The sequence below is a fragment of the Fonsecaea nubica genome (genome assembly GCF_001646965.1).
Source record: "Fonsecaea nubica strain CBS 269.64 chromosome Unknown Scaff80, whole genome shotgun sequence".
In the NCBI taxonomy this organism is placed as follows: domain Eukaryota; kingdom Fungi; phylum Ascomycota; class Eurotiomycetes; order Chaetothyriales; family Herpotrichiellaceae; genus Fonsecaea; species Fonsecaea nubica.
The window spans coordinates 18,740-34,026 of NW_019173753.1; the positions used below are offsets into that span (position 1 = coordinate 18,740).

General features: G+C 53.0%; 6 protein-coding genes across 6 annotated transcripts; 4 read left to right on the plus strand and 2 right to left on the minus strand.

The window, feature by feature from the left end:
* Window positions 1-133: 133 nt before the first annotated feature.
* On the plus strand, window positions 134-6,693 carry AYO20_09089 (ef hand domain containing protein; the record flags this gene model as incomplete). The annotated part of the gene is made up of 5 exons (XM_022647361.1): window positions 134-265; window positions 311-503; window positions 5,644-5,916; window positions 5,989-6,208; window positions 6,393-6,693. The coding sequence occupies 5 exons, from the start codon at window positions 134-136 to the stop codon at window positions 6,691-6,693; spliced, it is 1,119 nt and encodes a 372-aa protein (XP_022496635.1).
* Window positions 6,694-6,869: 176 nt separating this feature from the next.
* AYO20_09090 (hypothetical protein) lies at window positions 6,870-7,595 on the plus strand (the record flags this gene model as incomplete). The annotated part of the gene is made up of 3 exons (XM_022647362.1): window positions 6,870-7,186; window positions 7,245-7,398; window positions 7,467-7,595. 3 exons carry the CDS (start codon window positions 6,870-6,872, stop codon window positions 7,593-7,595), a joined length of 600 nt encoding a protein of 199 aa, XP_022496636.1.
* Window positions 7,596-7,789: 194 nt separating this feature from the next.
* On the minus strand, window positions 7,790-8,101 carry AYO20_09091 (hypothetical protein; the record flags this gene model as incomplete). Its single annotated transcript, XM_022647363.1, has 1 exon — window positions 7,790-8,101. One exon carries the CDS (start codon window positions 8,099-8,101, stop codon window positions 7,790-7,792), a length of 312 nt encoding a protein of 103 aa, XP_022496637.1.
* Window positions 8,102-8,148: 47 nt separating this feature from the next.
* AYO20_09092 (hypothetical protein) lies at window positions 8,149-10,307 on the minus strand (the record flags this gene model as incomplete). The annotated part of the gene is made up of 4 exons (XM_022647364.1): window positions 8,149-8,471; window positions 8,558-8,690; window positions 9,123-9,234; window positions 10,081-10,307. 4 exons carry the CDS (start codon window positions 10,305-10,307, stop codon window positions 8,149-8,151), a joined length of 795 nt encoding a protein of 264 aa, XP_022496638.1.
* A 474-nt stretch (window positions 10,308-10,781) lies between these two features.
* Window positions 10,782-11,340, plus strand: AYO20_09093 (hypothetical protein; the record flags this gene model as incomplete). The annotated part of the gene is made up of 2 exons (XM_022647365.1): window positions 10,782-10,869; window positions 10,937-11,340. 2 exons carry the CDS (start codon window positions 10,782-10,784, stop codon window positions 11,338-11,340), a joined length of 492 nt encoding a protein of 163 aa, XP_022496639.1.
* Window positions 11,341-14,540: 3,200 nt separating this feature from the next.
* On the plus strand, window positions 14,541-15,215 carry AYO20_09094 (hypothetical protein; the record flags this gene model as incomplete). The annotated part of the gene is made up of 1 exon (XM_022647366.1): window positions 14,541-15,215. One exon carries the CDS (start codon window positions 14,541-14,543, stop codon window positions 15,213-15,215), a length of 675 nt encoding a protein of 224 aa, XP_022496640.1.
* Window positions 15,216-15,287: the final 72 nt, after the last annotated feature.

Below are 15,287 nucleotides of genomic sequence, written 5' to 3' on the forward strand. Positions count from 1 at the left end.
TTTGTGGATCGCTATGGCTCTTGGCCTTCTAAGCGTTTCGAAGAAGAGGTCACTCAGCAAGCTTCAGCATCGGGGGACTGCAAGGTAATGTGTGGAAGAGTCTGATCCTCATCATGATCATCAGATACCAACAATGCAAAGCACCGTCGCCGTGATTCGCCTCAACCCGCCGAAAGAGATCAAGCCCATCGCAGTTGCAAGAGCCGAGTTGGAAAGCGTCGACAGAACTGCAGAACTACAGAACCCTGGCGGAATCCACGTCCAGGTGCGCAGTGGATAATCAAACGGTGGACACTACTCGATCATCGAGAGGGAAAACAACTATGAAGGGCAAAAAGAGAACAGAAAAGCGGATGCATGTTCTCGAGCTCTTGAGCAAAAGGTCACTCTGGAGTTCGTCCGTGAGGTCAGTCGGAAACATGGACTACCTCCGTCGAAGATCAATACCTTCGGCATCAGGGTCTATCCCTACGGCAGTTATCGTCTAGGTGTCGTTGGACCTGGTAAGAATTCTTGACGTCGCTACGCTATCATGACGCTAACAGTCATCAGGCTCTGATATTGACACTCTCGCCATCGCTCCGAGACACGTGAAGCGCGAAAACTTCTTTGAGTTTCGGCGCTTAGCTTCCTACTCCTGTCCATGGTCCAGTCCTAGCCCAAGTCCTTGGTACATTCTTCGTGCCAAGGAAGCGAGTCGTCCACTGCTTCTCCCTACTTTGGGGTCATGGGGAGATAAGGAGCCGGTGTTTGGGTGGAAGCTACTTTTCCTTAACCTGTAGCGAGTACAGCATACAGCGTACAGGCAAGATTTGGGCTGGCTCTTGTGACGGGCCATAGCTTACTTACAGTGTGGCTGGCTCTTGGACTTGGTCGAAGCAGAGGTCACCACGCCACCCCTTCCAACAGTACAAAGCGTCACTCGAAGCGGCGAATCCAGGTGTATCCATCCAGCCTCATGCCCCGGACGTGGTTTCAATGTGCCTAGGAACAAGCCTCTCCTTCCCTCGAGTTTGCCGGAGGGACCGGGGGAACCAACGACAAGAATCCGAACATGATGTGAGTGTGATGACTTGATTCTGTCGCCGCCTCACAACGCTGCCGCCGGTTCCATATGGGTTTATGGCCGAGGTAGCTGGATCGACGTAATTAGTCGCCTGAAGGACCGGCATGGAGGGAGCAAGCGATCACTGTTTCTCTCCGATCGTGACTCGTTCCAGCGTTGTCATCCCGACCATCTCTCCGAACTTGCTGAACTGAACAGGATTCAACGGCGCTTTTCCCCATTACTCCTGTAATAGTCTATTCTTCGTACCAGGGGAGCGAGTCTCCCACTGCTTCAAGGCTCGCTGCAGCATCCTCGCCAATGACCCGAACGACCAGGCTGATGGCTACTGAAGGTGCAGAATGACTCACCACGGATAACGCGGTGGCAGCAGAGATGTTGGGCATCGTCTGCAGACGTCGTTGGTGGTTTGTTACATGAGAAAACCGAAAACTACGCAGACATACGAGGAGAGTCACGCCAGACTCTACTAAAATGCACGGAGCGTCCCTTTCCCAGAACATATCTCTGGCGTAAGCCATGTTTCCTGGAGCGAATCGTCACTCACACACCATGTCCCGTGTGGCTACGCAGCCATTTCAGTCGTTGGAACGAATGAGAAACGCCATCGTTGAGTCTTGCACTTTTTCCCTGGTGTAATGGTACTGGAACTCAACGTGCCTAGTCTTGCTATGGCCTACCAACGTCTATACCAGCGCCAACGCCGCCTGGTTATCCCCATGGATCCTCGTCGCTGGAACCTGTTCGCGTCCGAGTTCACGCTGGAACTACCTCGAGTAAACGGCCTCTTTCGTTACATTTTTCACTGATGTACTCCCCCTCTATCGACCACGACGCCGGTGTTCTCTACTTCCTGGAAGACTACGTAATTGGTCCATTCGCCAGCGTTAGCAGATACCCTGACCGTCAACTCCGTGTCTACTGGGTATTTATCGCCCCAATCGCTGTCCGAATGACCCAACGATCTCGGCGTTTGAAGCCTGTTTCTCCATAAAGAATACTCCCACGACCTCGTTCCTACCAGGCATCTCAGCAAGTACTACTGTTCATGCCACTCGATCTTGATATCAGATGGATTGGCGTTATAACTGTGCCATCTTTGAGTGGGCAAAAGGGCGATATCCGGACGCAGAATGAATGCTGTGAGGTGGGCTTAGAAGGATACGAAAACCATACATTGGCCGTGGACGTGGAGGGTTTCGTAAGTGAATGCGAGAAGATGGATAGGGTCTTGACCAGCTGACTGACCGACTGATTGAATGATTGAATCCCTGTTATCGGTGGAGAAGAGAAGCCACCACGAGCGCCGGGGGAAGTGTTATCGCATCGGAAAGAGATCAGCAAAAACCTGACCACCACCGTCCACCGAACGACTACTGACCCGTATCAGAGCCATGTATGTGCCTCTTGGGAAGAAGCTTGCGGGAGACTGAATACCATATAGACACACTTCAGGGCTCGACTTTTTCCCACCTGTTCAGTCACTTGTTGATACCGCCGCGGAGATTTGGACCGGGGATCTAGCCACGGGGTGTTGGTTACTGGCACAAAGTAACAGCCAGACACAATCGAAGGCGTCTCGTTTGGACGTCCCAGCTGTATTTCTGCGTTTACGCGACATATGCTCGCAAAGAGGACGCTGCGCTCTCTCTCTGCATCAACACTGTCGATGGTCGATGGAAGAGCGCCAACATGGCGGGCCCAACGATGACATAACCAGTATGGCCCCGGCTACCGCCACTAGGAGCAACGCCGCGAGGGGTACTCCTCCGGTGGTGGTGGTGGTGGTTATGGCGGTCGGCACCAAGAAGCATCGACGACCTACGGTGGACCCAGACGAAGTGCTTCCCGTCTTGCTTTCCACGACGACGGGAACATACTAATATGTGCGCCGACCGGATCTGGCAAGACGAATATTGCGATGCTGACGTTGAATTCGCCCACAAGGGTCAGGAACCCAGCGTCGACGCATCACGCAAAGCCATTCACACTTCAAGAGGCCGGTTGGGAACAGAGACAAGAGAAAGACATATTTATATGGACAAGGCGGTCGAGGACACGGGGATGGATATTGGAGGCAGTTAGATTGCTCTCTCTACGCTTCTTTGAGCACTCTCAGAGGCCAATATCCAACGATCCCAGTCATGGTCAGCTGTCCATGGATATGTCACTTCCCAGCCAGTTCCAGCCGGTTTCTTCAATAAAAGATGCGCCCGAGCGAATCCACGAGAAACCTTGAACAACAAATTGTCGACTTGTGGGAGAGAAGTCGCCAATGTCGACACTGAGCCCCTGAGGCTTCAGCAATGAAACCTCGACTTGCCGGCCCCAGTCGGTCCCATGACGACAGCCACCATGTCGGCATCCTCGAGGTCACTGGAAAGTGAAGGCGTCAATTGTTGATTGCCCGAGTACATCATGTGGGTAGCTGCTAAACATGTGGTCGTCTTCTATATTGCTCTTCAAATGCAGAGCCAGGGCAAAAGGGATTTCCAAGACAAAAAGGCTTTGAGCTCGAATTCGTACACAGCTGTTGGAAGGATCGGGGCGATCGAGAGTGAAGCTTGACGCGAGGCAGAAGTCGGTTAAAAAACACTGCTCACTCGCTCATCAGAGAGCTGGGCCCCCTTCGATATCTATATTACACGCACTCCGTACACAGATACGGACGGACACCCCCTTCGATGACACCGAACACACCACGCATTAGACAGACCCAACGCTTGTCTTGTCTTGTCGTCTTCTCCTCGACTCCTCGACTCCTCGACTCCTCGTCTTCTCGTCTTATCATGTTATCGTCTGAGCGTCTTGTCTTCTCATGTTGTCATGTTGTCGTCTTCTCGCCTTCTCGTTCTCTTGTCGTCTGGTCGTCTGGTCGTCTGGTCGTCTGGCCATCTGGCGTCTGGTAATGTCGTCGTCTGGTCATCGAGAGACAGGCAACGAGAGACAGGCAACGAGAGACAGGCAACGAGAGACAGGCAACGAGAAGCCCAGAAAAGCCCCAAAAAACAAAGAGTGACCTGCATAACTCAGTTACAGCAACCGGGGGCGATCCTTGAAGGCCCGTTGCTGGGCATCTTCTCCTCGATTGATATTTTTACTTAAGGAGCCTATTACCCCCTGACCATCCCCTACCCTGGCAGCCGAACAAGCCTTCCGAAACCCAGACAGCCAGAGTAGGCCGTGCCATTGGGTATATCAGCCCGGGCTCCAAGCCACAGCTGCACTCCAATGGGTCATCTCTTCATCTTGGGCACAGACACGTCGTGCCCGAGCCTCAACGTGGCGGTGGCCAGCCATCTTTGATCGCTCTCTCGATTGGCCTGATCAGCGCGCACGCAAAAGTCCATCAAGACCCCCAATCTGACTACAAGCGAAGTGGCTCCGACAATGGCTCCCACGAGGACGAGGACAAGCACGTTGCCCACGAGCAGGAAGTCCCCGACTCCTGCCACCAAAGCGGCCAAAGACCTCGACGGAATGCTGGGTCTACGCCCCCCCCGTCTTGTCGAAACAAGCGACGTCCACACGTGCTGGGCGGGCGTATGGGACTCACACAAGATCCTTGTTGCGGTCCTTCCTTCTTCGAGCATCTGCAGATACCGACGGTCACCTGGAGGTCTCTGGTCTCTGGACATACTTGGACAAGGAGTGTACTGGCCCTTCTAATCCCTTACTCATAACTGTCTTACTCCCCCTTCGCATGCATGGAGTCGACCTTTATACATGCGCTCACTCACTTTCGAGCGAAGGAAGTCGAGGACGTTTGAGACCAGCGTAACGGCTGCACAGCACTCAACTGGTTCATGCTCGATCGTGGCGTCCAACCTCGTCCCAATCCCCGACGGCGTGGGCGACTGCGGCCTGTTCGACCAGCCCGTGTCAAGACGGGACATTGGATCTCGCCTAGTCGGTCACGAGAGCCTTCATCGCGATGGTTGAAGTCGAGGAGAGAGATGATCTCGCCGGGGCGTTGTGGCTGCGCTACTGACAACATGACAACATAACAAGACAACGAGGTGACAAGATGACCAGACGACCAGACGACCAGACGACCAGACGACCAGACGACCAGACGACCAGACGACCAGACAACCAGGCGACCAGACAACCAGACGACCAGGCAAGAAGACGACAACATGACAAGACGACAAGACCGCAAGATGATGGGAAGACAAAATAACAACATGACAGCATGACAGTATAACAGCATAACAAGACGATAAGGCGACGAGGTTCGTTGTCACTACCAACTTCATTTCACCATCTTCATTATTTACCCTACTTACGCTACTTACGCTACTTACGCTACTTACCGCGGTCATTCGGCAAGGAGTAAACGAGCCGCTACCTCGCCAGCTCGTGGACCAGCACAGCGAACTCCAAGTTTCAATCTTCAAGCTACAGCCTCCGCAGCCCGTACTACTACGCCTTTCACACCTCTCCGTCGTGGGCAGGCTCGCCAGGATAGTCCTGATACAGCTGTTGCACGTCGCCGACAGACTCGGATTCGACGAGATCATCGAGCCTAACCTCGTGATGGCGGACAGCCTTCTCCAACACCTTCTCTTGATCAGTCAGTCAAAGCGGGCCCGCAGAGGTATTCTCCAAAGTCCCTCAGCCCAAGGTCCTTGACCGTGTTCTACAGTTAGACCTCGAGATCCTTCAGTCGACAGTTTTCACGGGCGAGAAGTTCTTCGATATGCAGGGTTTCAATTCTCTGCATGTGTCTCATCGCAAGCTCCGTGCCCTCTTGAGTGACAGCGCTGTGACTCCTGGAATACCTCCCTCAAAGGCCTCTGGTTCCTTCATGTACGGGCAGTTGAGGGCAATTAGAGCAACATCCTTCGGTGAGATCGGAGGGTTCCGTTCAAGGTCTCGACTCATCTCAGCAGGGATGCCGGTCTTGGGATAATCAACAGCCAACGAATCCAGCTCGACAAAGTCTGGACAGTTCTCAAGGTTCTCGACTCAGTGGAGCTCAACGTCGTGCGTCTTCCCAGGTGGCAAAATCTTCAACGTCCTCTCATCTCAACACCACCAGGCCGTCAACATCCTTCGTCTTAAAGACCATAAACCGCCTTCTCGGCGAGCGAGACTAGTCAGGAAGTGTATCATCTCCCCCTGGATCTCCCTCTCTCAGTTAGTAGTCGTTCTATTCAGCTCGTGGACTGTCGTCCTGAAGCCTAGCAGGCTACTACCTATCGATTGGAAGACGATGGAGAATCTCTCAAACACGGCTAGTCTCCCTTATAGAAGTACAAGGGACGTCCTTAGGGACTCGAGGGCATTTCATTCCTCCAAATGGTAGCCTACGCGTTTACAGCTTCCGCCGGCCAGATCAAATGCAACTACGCTCTCGGCGCCTCTATAGATCCTCAATTACCTTCCCTGGCTATAAGCCTAGCGACATTGAGAATGATACACGAATCAAGCTTACTCTTCATATGCCATTCAGAGAGATTGACGAGCTCTTGAGACTGGACGATGAGCGCTTCGAGACGTTCCCTGAAGCATTCGAAGACTGGCGTCAGGTCCATGGCCCTTCAGCCGAGCTTACAGAGAACATCTGGGTTGAGAGAGGCCTCTTCAATGGCGCTCTCGGAACTGTCCGCGATATCGTCTAGAATCCGGCCGTGGATTGGCGACGAGAACCTCGGTTTGCTCTACTCATCTAATTCGACAAATACAATGGCCGAACATTCCAGGACGGCGCAGTCCCAATCTTCAGGTCACGGCGCAACTTCTACAGAGGCGCTGTCAACCGTTCCGCACGCAGCTCCCTATTACAGTGGCTTACACGATGACAGTCCATCAAGCTCAAGGAATGACCGTGGACAGAGCCGTCCTGGACTTGACGGAGCGAGACTTCGCGGTAGGACTCAGTTACGTCGCCGTATTACGTGTCAAGACCCTCTGCGGCATCCTGTTCAAGCAGCCATTTGATTACGAACGCTTCAAGATTCGGCCTTCAGAGACAGTGAAGGCACGGAATGCTGATCGTGAGCGTCGGTCAACTCAGCATCGGGGCGCTCAGAACTTCCAGGATTTCGCGTCCAACTTCATCTTCCTGTCCATTTTCCTTGTCAAACAGAACGCTTTACAACCGACGATTCTCAGGTGTTTAGCGCTTGGTTTGCGGCCTATGAGAGCATCAAATGGTGTCTGTCCTTTTCAGCCGCATCATGGGTGTTCGATTCATCAAGTATCCTGCCGATCTTCACGAGCTCTGGCCACAAGAAATGGGGCAAATTTGCACCCACTCTCAGGGCGCGAGCCTTGGTTGTGAGCGTTCTAGCCGCGCGTTCTGGGTGCCCATTTTGCGCCTGAGTGTGAGGAGCATTGAATTCGACCTTGAGGCCTGTTTGGCGAGTGCAAAGTTCTCAAAGGTTTGGCCTAGGGCAGTGTCGTTGTCAATCCGCAGGATCCGAACGCGCTGATTGAACTGCAATTCCACATGCTTGATGAAGGTCTCAACCACGCCGACAAGGCCAGGATGGGCCATTCTAGCATGTCAAAGCGCGGATAGATCGTGGCCCTGCTGCGCCTTGTCTATGGCAGACGCCGCCGGGTCTGTCTGCGCTGCCATTTCCCGTCCCTCGGATCTCGTGCCTGGTGCGCATGCAGCCACCGCGAAGACAGCGCGTCTTGGTTGATGGTCAACTGACACGATCCAATGGCCTGCCACTGGTTCAACTATTGCAATTTGCATTCCACTTCTAGTCAATTGACTAGTCGCAGTGCTGAAGTGAACGCCTTTGCTATCAGCCTTGACAAGGACGCGATGTTGGTCATGAAGCCTGGCACATGAATCACGTCCGTAATCGTCATTGTTTCCAGGCCAACAGGCGTGTTATCCTTGGTGGTTACAGAACCAACTGCGCCTGCTACACAGTGGCCTGTTCCTGTCACAATCTCTGTGGCAATGCTAGGAGTTCTCATGTCAAACAACGCGTTCCTATCACTGGTAATGTGGACGTTTGATCCTGAGTCCAGGATCCAGTTGTCCTTGAGGGCGTTGACAGCCCATTGCATAGTCAGATCCTACCGCAAAGGTCCCTACTGACTCTAGTCCAGAACGCTCACCCGTCGTCGTCTGGCTCAAGTAAGGAGATCTTCTTACTGCCATTGGTCCCATTGGCATCCTTCCTGGACTTTGCAGACGACCATGCGGCTTTCAGGATCCTCTCGATGTGCTTCTTTCGCCGTGGTGACTCGTCAAGTTTCGCCTTGATCGTTCGGTCGATCTCATCATCGGGCTTCCCACCTGATGGTCTGATCGAAGCATTGAGATACCAGCAGTCTGTATACCAATGTCTCCTGCCACAGAGGCATTCCGGGGTCTTGTCCTTGACGCCATGGAGGGTTGCAAATGCTCCGTCTGAAGCCTCGGACAGAGCGAGAACTATGTGCCTGCAAGGCTCTCTCGCCTGGGTTCATATCCCTGATCCTTCGGTAACTGGCGATCAGGTTCTCAATTGAGGGGTCTACTTGTGTCTAGGGCATCAACGAATACGGCACGTTCAGCATTTGCCCACCCCTCGTCGAGCTTTATGATTGCATTGAGGAAATAGTTCTGTGCCCTGTCCTTGTCGACCTCAGGCAACTTGAGTTGCTTCGCCAGCTGATAGACAGAGTCCCATTCGCTCAACCACCCTCTCGATGTTTGTTCTGCGATTGGCTCTCAAAAGGCCGCGGTATTTGGCCTGGACGTTGAGTTCTCCGGCATGATCAGATGGTCCACTTGAGCCTGGAGAGCCCTCGATCGTTGCCAGTTATTCTCGATATCTGCGGCCAACAATGTAAGTGACCAAGACCTCGTCGATGGTCTCCATCATTGCGTCAAATAGTTTGGCCTCGTTCCTACTGAACCTGTCATGTGCTACCTGTTTGGCTGGACTCGGCTTCCACGTAGCTGCACAACTCAGCGAAGGCAAGGATTGTGAATATGCCATATGGAGAAGAATTCAGGGTACTGTCCACCTATCTCACATCAATCGATACGCAGGTCGAAGTGAACTGATTCAACCCAGAAGCACCGTCAAATCGTCCATACCTTCCATCCGAGAGTTTCCGGATCAAGGAATCTTTGCAAGAAGTTGAAAGAAGCGCTGTTGACTTGTTGCTGGAAAATTTGTTCATTAGGTCTGGAGCTATCAAGTTGGACTCTGGATTATAGTCCAGTCATCTTGGTACATTGACCTTAAAGTATAGGGCTGATTTCATCGACATCCACCATGCCTGGCATTGGAGGTCGGTGAGATCGCAACCCCCCAAGCGTCTCATCTCCTTCGGATTGATCTCTGCTGGCCCATTTTCATGGACGGCCTCGAAGGCCTGCCAGTCCGTGATTGTCAGATACCCGCCGAGAACGGGACCAACGCCTGGTAGGAGAGGAGGTCAGAGAGGTTACTTGGGTATAGAACTCCTCCATCTGACATGGCCATCTGATTCAGCCGAACCACGTCTTCACCGAAACGGAAAAGTGGTCGTTCCGCTGGATCCCCCTTCTCCAGAAATGGCTGCGCTTCCGCATCTTCTCTGGGAGCACGTCAACCACTTTGTGATCCCTGCAGGTACGTATGTCATCAAAGGCACCGACATGGCCGGCGGCGTCATCTGGTCGAGCACGCCCTACGAAACCCAAGTCAACGCCGTCACCACTGGCCTATACGCGGAACTGTCGGCGAGGCTGGCTTCTCGACAAGCGAACGAGACCGACCGAGAAACGTTGCTGGCATTATAGAATGCAGCAAGGCCGACGTGAACGAAACACACGAGTCTGGACTGCGTTCAGCCATCGCCTCTGGTATAGACCGATGACTTTGACCACCCAAACGGTTCCCAGCATCGAGAGGACATATACGATCGCCGGAGCGTACGCCGAGATGCATATCCGCTGCTGAGAGAGCTACACCGCAAGGATTCTTTAGGTAACTGGAGAACCTTGAGCTGATAAAGCTACGCTCGACAGCCCAACTGTCTTTCATCACATGCTCGATCATGATCAATACACTTTGGACGCCATGGCACTGGCCGGTCCGCCAGCGACATCCCCCACGCTGAAGATTTGTGGCTTCACAATCGTCTCATAACCTTGAGTATCCTGATACCCTCCAGCAGTAGCATCAAGTTCCGGCGGCCTTTCCAAGATAGATGGCTTCGGCCTGCTCTCGACTACATCTTCGGGGAAGCTTATCATGCCGGAGTCGCTGCCGTGGTGGAAGAACGGCCAGAGCATGATTCTTTTCTTTGGTGGAGCCGAAGTCGTGGCCTACAACGTTCAAACTGCCGCGTGTGGGACATGGACTTGCCGGAACACAGCGCATCGAGTCTGCCTCAGTTCCTCTTCGTTCTCTTCATTCGAATCTGCCAGGCGCAGCAGGAGTCAGTTGGTATTTTTGGATGGTTTTTGCCGGCATTGGCAGTCTCACCTTCGTCTTTTGCTTTAAGTCGCAAGATGGACTGTGACCCGACCCCTTCATGACCGTGGCACGCACTTTGGGCTTGGGATGCTGAGCCGGCACGTGAGAATTCCAGGGCTGTCTCTCTCAGACGCCACGGGTATAACATACACCTGCAATCCAATCCTGCTGGAGAACAGGGTCGGACACTCTCATGATCAGGTACAGATCTCGCGGGGGGCCGTCGTCGAGTGATTTGAAACTTAATACCCAGCGGATCACACTATAATATACAGGTCGAGACAATCACAATGGCCAGTCAGGCAAGGAAGCCGCCCACACCTCTGACGCCCACCTACGAAGAAGCGCTGAACCAAGTGCATCAGATTGTCGGATACCGTCCGCCGAGTTACTTGTCGGACAGTGGAACGACGGCAGCTATGCAAGCACTCCATCCTCTTATCAGCGGCCAGTACCTTGCCGATCAAGGACATCCAAAAGCTCTGCAACACCAATGACGGTCGTCACTCTCCTGGCGCCGTCGTCGGAATCTCCATCTGCGCCATCGTCTGCTTCGACTGGATCGCTCGATACTCTTACCTCGCATCACCTTTCTGGCTCCAGCACGTGAGACGCTGTCTGGGAATGCAACCAGCGTCACGAACGCCCATCTCCCACCTTCCGCTGCCGTCGCACGGTCATTATCATCGTTATTATAGTAGCGATAATGACAGTCTTAGCATCGGTGCCGACGAACTTCCGACTCAACACCCTTCCTCTTCCGTGGGAGGAGGAGTCATCACGCATCATCACGCGACCCCAGCGGATGTACCTCCGGCCAAATTCAAAGGACACCTTACCTCTTTATGAGCCGACCAACCAGTTCAGCAGCGGATAGACGCACATTGAACCAGACTGGAAAGGCATGGAAATTGACGAAACAGAGTACGAGGCTGACAGACCAGGCACCGGCTCAGGGCAAGTCCATTGCCTCGGCAGCACGGTCGACAGGCTTGTCTGATTCGCTCCCGAGCACTTCCGTGTGTTTTCGGTAGAACCTGTCGAGAACACAAAGAGAGAGACGTCTACAATGCGGCGCTTCCACCATTTATATCATTGTCGCCAGCGAAGGTAGTGGATGCCAAATGCACAAAAGACAATGTATAAGCCGATGATGAGAGACAATCCTATGATGGATCACCCCGGAAGCCCAAAACAGCGCGTACTACAGCGTGTGGCAATGCGGCCAGGTACTGCCAGGCTACTGCCGTCCAAAGGGGCAGGGCTTGGTCTGGGGAATGAAAAGGCTGTTTTGTGGACAAGGAGGGAAAAGAACCACGGGCTGGGAGCGAGTTTGTCGGTGCTGTTCATTGAAACCTATATGCATCCCCGACCCCAACGGCCGAGGCACATCAAGGAATGGGCTTCATCTACGAGCAGCGTCAAGTCATCTTGGGGCAAAACTAGTCAAATTGGCTATACACCTTGGCACCTGATGAACACAACCGTACGCAAGTCAAGACGAGCAGTGTTGTAGTCGTCGGGCGGGTTCGGGTTTGCGTTGAAGCTGCGCTGCGGAAAGTCTCGAGGAGTTTCGTCAGGTTGGGTATCTCGGTGTCGACGAGGACCGTACCGGTATCTTGGAGCGTCTACAATGCCGTATGAATAACCTCCTCCACGGATTGGCTCTCTAGGTCGTAGTCCTTGATCAAAGACTGACGGAGCTGCTAGCCGAACCTCGATAAAGATTGACCGTTGGCAAGGAATACAATGGAGCGGCGTTGGTATCAGAGCTATACTCAATGCCGTGCTGTGACCGAGGGTCATGTAGGGTGTATGGCACGTCACCGGCGTCCGTTCAGGGAGTACCTCGATTGGGCTGCCGTCTGAGCAGGGCGAAAAGTGGCCAAATTTGGCCAATCAATTGATGCCAAGACGCCAAGACTTATAATGCACGTTGATTCGTCGGCAGGGCCCCACCCCTCGGGAACTTCCGGTCAACCCCTGAAGCACTCAGAACAACGCCTCTTCGCACAATTGAATGTTTTATGGTGAGTAGATATATCCTTATCGAGCGCCCTCATGATGTGATGTCTTGCCGTGAAGGGCCCACGCGTCTGAAGTAGCGCCGCCTGCCAGGCTGGCCCCTTGTACGGTACGTCTGCATGCCAACCATCAATTGTTCTTTGCTACCTACAGACGACCACTTCTGACCAATTGTTCCTTAGTGAGACGCTCGATCGCTGCGGCCACCATCCTATAAGCCAATGCTTCACGATACTTCTACGGCTTGATGCAGAAGACAATCTAGTCCTGACTGAGGACCTGCCCACATCTCCGAGACCGTACGGCATCCTCTCGCACACACGGGGAGCGGAAGAAAAAGAAGTCACATTCAGCGGACTTTGATGAAGAGACGGGGCAAGATCAAACACGGGTCAGCGCAAGGATGGATACGAGAAGGCGATCTTCTGCGCCCATACAAAAGCGCGATCATGACCTTGAATATTGCTGGGTGTACACGTACTACATCGACAAATCCAGCGGCGCGGAGCTCCCCGAGACCATCGTTTCCATGTAAAGATGATATCAGCGGGCGGCGAGGTGTTATGTATACCTGTCAGATGTGTCCGTGACGTTCTGAACACGACTTGTTGCAAGAATATGGATGGCAATCGCAGTTTCGGAGAAGTAAGTGGTTCACGCGCGGCTGGACCCTTGCAAGAGCTTATTGCTCCAAACTGTGGTGGATTTCTTTTCGAAGAAAAAGATTTGGCCGGGTAACAACAAAGACCACACTGAAGTACGAGAGTCATCGGATCACAAACATGCCTGTGGAAAAGCCATTCGAGGAAATGGACATGACTTTGATCTTGAGGAGCGACTATCCCGGGCCAGCAAACGAAGAACAACACGTGAAGAGGATGCCGTGGACAGTCTTTCCGGACTTGTCGACGTTTTGCATGCAGCCACTCTACGGTGAGGGAGGGTCATCGAGCATATCGTCGACCTCAGCAAGCGATTCAAGTATCTATCGCACCAAGAGAACGGTCAGATGGACATCTACCAACTCGAGAGACCCAAAGCTCTACGAGTGGTAATTTGCGCGAGCCCGGATATCCGAGTAACTCGTGCCGCTCAAGTGCTGCACAGAAGGAAAAGGATTTCAAAGGTAGGCAGGCTTATCGGATGGCGGATACTGCTTCTGATCATGGTCAGGTCGGATCGGTATGTTTTCCCTTCCTCTCCCCCCCGAGAGTTTAATTAACCAAAGTTTTTCCGAGTCCCTAACTCTCCGTCGTTAGGATCATCTGTCTCTCTCTCGGTCCTCCTGATCCAGTTTTCAGTCCTGGACAAATACATGTGAGTACCGCTCAATCGGACCTGCAGTGGCCTGAAGCCTGGAACCCCGATCTTATGGTCACTCGGTGATAATTCTCTAGATACCTACTTGTAGGTATGTACTCGTAGAACATTCTCTGCGCCACGATAACAGTCCCTCGTACAGAAGCACCATGTGTTCTTCTTCAGTTCCACAATTGTCCCACGTTGACGCCACCCCCACCACTTCCAGCCCATACCAGATATACGCCCTTTCCGCCTTTGCTGTTGCCTTTGCTGGGGAAAGGGTCAGCAAAACATCAACGAGAACCTCCTCACGGACACACAACTCCCCTGTGCGTCGGTGCAGCGGTTTCGCAGGGAGCATGCTGTCGCTGTTCCGGTTCGGTGGCGGCGCCGTCGGGCCGTCGGCACGGCCGCTACTTGTCCATCTTCTCGTCGCGGAGCGCCGACAAGGTCCCCGCCTACGTGGCCGCGGCATCCTCAAATCATTGTCGTATCCTGAGACGGAGTATCGACACCGTGCGGTCGATGATGTGCAAGACGATACGTGCAATTGGTTGCTCGATCATGAGTACTGTCATACTGGAAGCGTGAAGCTAACACAACTAATATACTGATGGTCTGCGGTAAACCAGGATCTGAAAAGTCCACAGCGAGGAAAAGAGCTTACAGCATCGCAAGAAACGAAGCTCGCTTCGACGAGGTAGTGGTCGCAATCTTCTTCAATGCCCGAGGCAGTCCCGATCGAGACCAGACTGGAAGGCTTCTTCCGCTCAGTGCTTCATCACCTGTTACAAAGTTCTAGACTTGGTAGTGACGAGGCATTAGAGGCTTGGAAGCGAAAGTCGAGCTCGACAAGGTCTGGCTGGGGATGGACAGCAGAAGACCTTCAGAAAATGTTCCTGGCATGGATGTTGGGCTCGACTGTTGATATCACAATGTTCATCGACGCGTTCGACAAGTGTGAATCAACACTCGCGGCATGCAATCTTATGGACCTGCTGTCTAAATTGAAGGAACATCGCGACATCGGCCAATATCTATCGCGGCCGAGGTTTTGCATCTCCAGACGTCGTTACCCAAACGTCGGCACATCCCAACCATTGCAGATCGTCGTCGAAAGAGTGAACGAGGCAGACATTATGAAATATGTCGACAGTTCCTTGCAGACCCCGACAGGCGATCTTCATGGCCTTTCACGGAGGATCACATCTCGTTCGCAAGGCATATTTTTATGGGCTTTTCTTGCCATTCAAAAAGACAAAGAGATTCAAGAGGATGGAGAGTCGCCTAACAGACTTCAAGGATTATCGATCATGTGCCTCAGCGTCTGGAAGAATTATTCCAGAATCTCGTGGACTCTGTACCACGAGAGGAACCCGAACGCTGCAAGCTCATGATATGGTGGGTGCTTTACACGAAGCGCTCTCTTTCCCTCTGGAACTTTGCGATGCTCTGGCATTTGGACAGAA